The 3,993-nt window shown below is 39.0% G+C and overlaps 3 protein-coding genes across 3 annotated transcripts; all 3 read left to right on the plus strand.

Moving 5' to 3' along the window:
- Positions 1-262: 262 nt before the first annotated feature.
- VICG_02039 (uncharacterized protein) lies at positions 263-1,039 on the plus strand (the record flags this gene model as incomplete). The annotated part of the gene is made up of 1 exon (XM_007605422.1): positions 263-1,039. The coding sequence occupies one exon, from the start codon at positions 263-265 to the stop codon at positions 1,037-1,039; it is 777 nt and encodes a 258-aa protein (XP_007605484.1).
- Positions 1,040-1,557: 518 nt separating this feature from the next.
- Positions 1,558-2,550, plus strand: VICG_02040 (uncharacterized protein; the record flags this gene model as incomplete). Its single annotated transcript, XM_007605423.1, has 1 exon — positions 1,558-2,550. One exon carries the CDS (start codon positions 1,558-1,560, stop codon positions 2,548-2,550), a length of 993 nt encoding a protein of 330 aa, XP_007605485.1.
- A 441-nt stretch (positions 2,551-2,991) lies between these two features.
- VICG_02041 (uncharacterized protein) lies at positions 2,992-3,738 on the plus strand (the record flags this gene model as incomplete). The annotated part of the gene is made up of 1 exon (XM_007605424.1): positions 2,992-3,738. The coding sequence occupies one exon, from the start codon at positions 2,992-2,994 to the stop codon at positions 3,736-3,738; it is 747 nt and encodes a 248-aa protein (XP_007605486.1).
- Between the last annotated feature and the right edge of the window lie 255 nt (positions 3,739-3,993).

Below are 3,993 nucleotides of genomic sequence, written 5' to 3' on the forward strand. Positions count from 1 at the left end.
TATTTCTGAATAAAGCAACGTGTCTAAGTTTAAATCCGAAGAGAATACGGCCGCATTGCAGACTTTCTGAATTTTCATCACGAGAAGGGTGCTGTGGCGATTTTGAATCTAAATACAGCAGTGCCAATAATGTCATGCATGCTTGGACAATTGGCATTACTATGGCAATTTAATCCTTAGTATTTCTGCTTATCTTTCCTTTATTTGCTCATGTCTCAGTCGGGGCAAGAGCCCTACTTGTTTGTAAAGTTTTCTTACCCTTATGTCTTTTTCAGAAGAACTCAAAAGACTAGAAAGCGAAAGAAAATGGTTTGATATGACTGAGCATATCAAGCGTGGAGTCGTTAACTCTCTGTCTGATGCTGATCTTGATTTTTCCTTGGATATTTTGTCTAGAAATGCGGTAAAGATCCACCCAATGAGTCTAACATCGGCAATAGTCGCTCTCTTCAGTTACATCTCACCAGAAAAGGCAAGCAGTATTATCCAAACTGCAATCTCTACATTAGAGTCGAGTTTTGTTAGTCAGAGCAGCTATTTTCAAGAAATTGCCACTCTCAGGCTGCACTTTTACATTGCTTCAATAAAACAAAAGAACTTTGAAAACATAGAAAGCCAAATAATCGCGCTAAAAGACGCCGCTCTTTCAAACGATAACTTAAATTTACTGTATCTCGTTGCAGCACTGTTTTATGAAAGCACAGGAAATTGTGAAGAAGCGCAAAGCTACCTATTTTTACATGCGAAGCAAACAGGCGCAGTCTACAATATTGAGAAGCTGGTAGAGCTCTCCATTAAGTCCTCTACATTCTTTGACTTCTCTGCAGTATCGGCCTTTAAAGAGTTTGATGGCCTGAGCAACGCCCCGTTGAGAAATCTTTTCCTATGTCTTTCAGATGGCGACATTAGCAGCATCAACACCAAAGACATTTTTAATATTCTTAAAACTAACAATGTTGACCAGCTTACCACCAAGGTGCATCTTCTAAATATTATCAAAATATGCTTTAAGTCTGAACAGAAAGTTCGTTACCTTTGACCAGTTTATGTCGGAGCTACAGGTAGACGAAAATGTGCTGATCAAACTGCTGCTTCGTGCACTGGGATTGGGGATCGTTAAGGGATGGATTGACTCTGAGGAGAGAATACTCTTTTTTGATAGTGTACTACCCAGGGCATTGGATAGTGAAGAACTTCAGAAGATGAAGATGAAGTTTGTCGAGTGGAGAGACAGGGTTCAGAAGGTAATTGATATTGTTAAATAACTAACTATGTCTTACAACGAAAACTTTATTCTAGCTGGTTTTATAACTTTTATTCTTGGATTGTTAAATATTCAGCAGATGAATGCCTGGTAGAACTGCTGGCAGCGTTTGTTCCAATATTGGTGCATAGACCTTGTAAGCAGTATGATGTGTCTGGTTATTTTGGTAAATTGAATAAATTTTGTATACCCTGTTTGTTTGGAAATCCCACTTTCCTTGGTTATTTGTTTATCATTTCTATTTGTTTCTTTATATTTGACAATTTCATTAATCTTTCTTGGCTGTAAACACAATGAAGGACACCATTCCAAAAATACACCACAACTACGATAGTCTCAACCTAACAACAGGTATTGGATTTTCACAGATACCGGAGCAAGTAAGACAACAGTCCATCAGGGATGGCTTCTATTTCAATCTTCTTGTGGTTTCAAGAAGAGGACTAGGTGCATCAACACTCATCAACTCGCTCTTCTCAGCACCGCTAGTGAAGAAAGAAAGAACAGACTCTATCAACACAACGGTCAACGAGATAGTAGAGAATGGCATTAGACTTACAATATCCGTCACCACCTACCATGGAGAGGATATAAACAAGGTAATTAAATACATCAATACAGCCAATGAGGAGCACTTTGAAATGGAGCAAGGGCTGAGTGTTAGCTTTCCCGACAAAAGGATGCATTGCTGCCTGTACCTTGTACCGGGAGATAAAATGTCCGACTATGAAATTGAGGGACTGAAGGAGCTCGGCTCTAAGATTAACATAATACCTGTAATAACCAAAGCTGATATGTTCACCGATGAGGAACTCAAAGACCATAGGGAAAAGATCAACAGACTATTCAGGAACATACAGTTCTACGACTATGAAGAAAACGACAGCACCCAGTTCCCGCTGGCAGTGATAGCCTCCGAGAATGTTTATGAAGAGGATGGCAGTAGCGTAAGGGGAAGAAGATATGCCTGGGGATTTATTGACATTGAAAATGAAAAGTATAGTGATTTTAAAAAGCTACAAAGAACTCTCATTTGTGAAAAATTTATTGACCTGATCTATAAAACGGATGCAGTATTTTATAACCAAGCCAGAAAGGCGCTAATAAGGAACGAAAGTCTAAATAATTCAAGAACAAGGCTCGCAAAGATTCTAAACCAGATGGAGGCAGCAATAGACGAGAAGTATGCACAGAAGATTCAGGCGCTGGAGAGTGAGGATGGGCTTCAAGGGTTTAGTGATATATTGAGTTTGAAGGCTACGGAAACGCCAGCTATTTCTGAGTAAATTCACTAGTCTCGATTAATGTTTTTAATTAATTTTGACATATTGAAATGGCTTTTGGTAGTTAAAAGAGAATATTTATGGGCCTAGGATGCAGCTTAATTTGTACACCGCCTAGCTTTCAATATTAATTGTAGAAGCTGGCTAGTAAGCAGTATGCATATTGTATGGTTTGTTTCCCAGTGCATGCATTAGCTTGCACAATAGTTATAAGCTAAGTATTGCTGTGGGTTTTTTATAATTAATCCCTTGCTCTTCAAGGTGGCAGTCTCTAAGCATTATGCTATTACACGAATATAAAATTTATGTCGATTATGGTATTATATGTTTCATAAGGCAGGCAAACTTCCAGTGCTTATACCATCTAAGTACACCAGTTGATAGTATAAAACCTTTTACCGGTTTATTCTCTATTGCTTTTATTTGTTCGTATGCTCCCCTTCAATGAGCGATGGCAACATCAAGAAGAGAACAATGAAAATTGTTGAAAAACGTCACATGACCCACAACACCTTTTTTATGAAGGTAGAGTCGGATGAGGATCTACCCCAGGCAAAGGTGAGCTTTCATGTTCTTGTTTTCGACGACAGGGGGCAAAGAAAGCCATACTCGCCATTGTACGTATCAAAGAGACACATAGCATTCGCAATAAAAGTGTATCCTGAGGGAACACTATCCACATACCTGTGCAATAAGAGCGTGAATGACACTATTACTGTCTCTGAAGCAGTTCAGGTGCGGGAGAACAGACTGAATGAATTTAGAAATGTCCTTATGATTGCCGGCGGTACGGGAGTAACACCAATGTTTCAGCTACTGAGGGAGCACATCCTATCAGGAATAAATGCGACTGATTTCACACTTCTCTTTTTGAACAGGACAGATAAGGACGTGTTTTTGCAGAGCGAGCTCGAGACTTTAAAGAAAAAATCCAACGGCAAGCTTCAGATAATTCATATTTTCAGCCAAGGTACTGAATTCCCAGACAGCCAGCACATTAGCGGGACTCTCACAAAGGACATGCTTCTAACAGTGATAAGAAGCAAAATGTTTGAGTTTGTGTACATCTGCGGACCTCCTTCACTATACGATTCATTTTCGGGCAGAAAAAAATCGAAGACAGAGCAGGGAGAGCTGACGGGCGTTCTGAAGGAAGTTGGATATACCGAGAGGAATGTTTATAAATTTTAAATATAAATTTTCAAGGTAGATCGTCTATTTTTTGTTGAAGAAATGTCGTATATTGGTGTGTGTTTTGTTGAAATCTGCGTTTCACAGCCAAAAGCAATCGCCTTAATCTCTCAAGTCGATTTTAATGCTAGAGCAGCTTGTCTATTCACAGTATTCATACTATATGACAAATAGCTTGTCATTTAATATTGAAAGTGGCACGTCAAAACTTGGCCATTAATGTGATTGTATATAGCTTAATAGACACACAGACAC

The sequence above is a fragment of the Vittaforma corneae genome, assembly GCF_000231115.1.
Source record: "Vittaforma corneae ATCC 50505 unplaced genomic scaffold supercont1.26, whole genome shotgun sequence".
In the NCBI taxonomy this organism is placed as follows: domain Eukaryota; kingdom Fungi; phylum Microsporidia; family Nosematidae; genus Vittaforma; species Vittaforma corneae.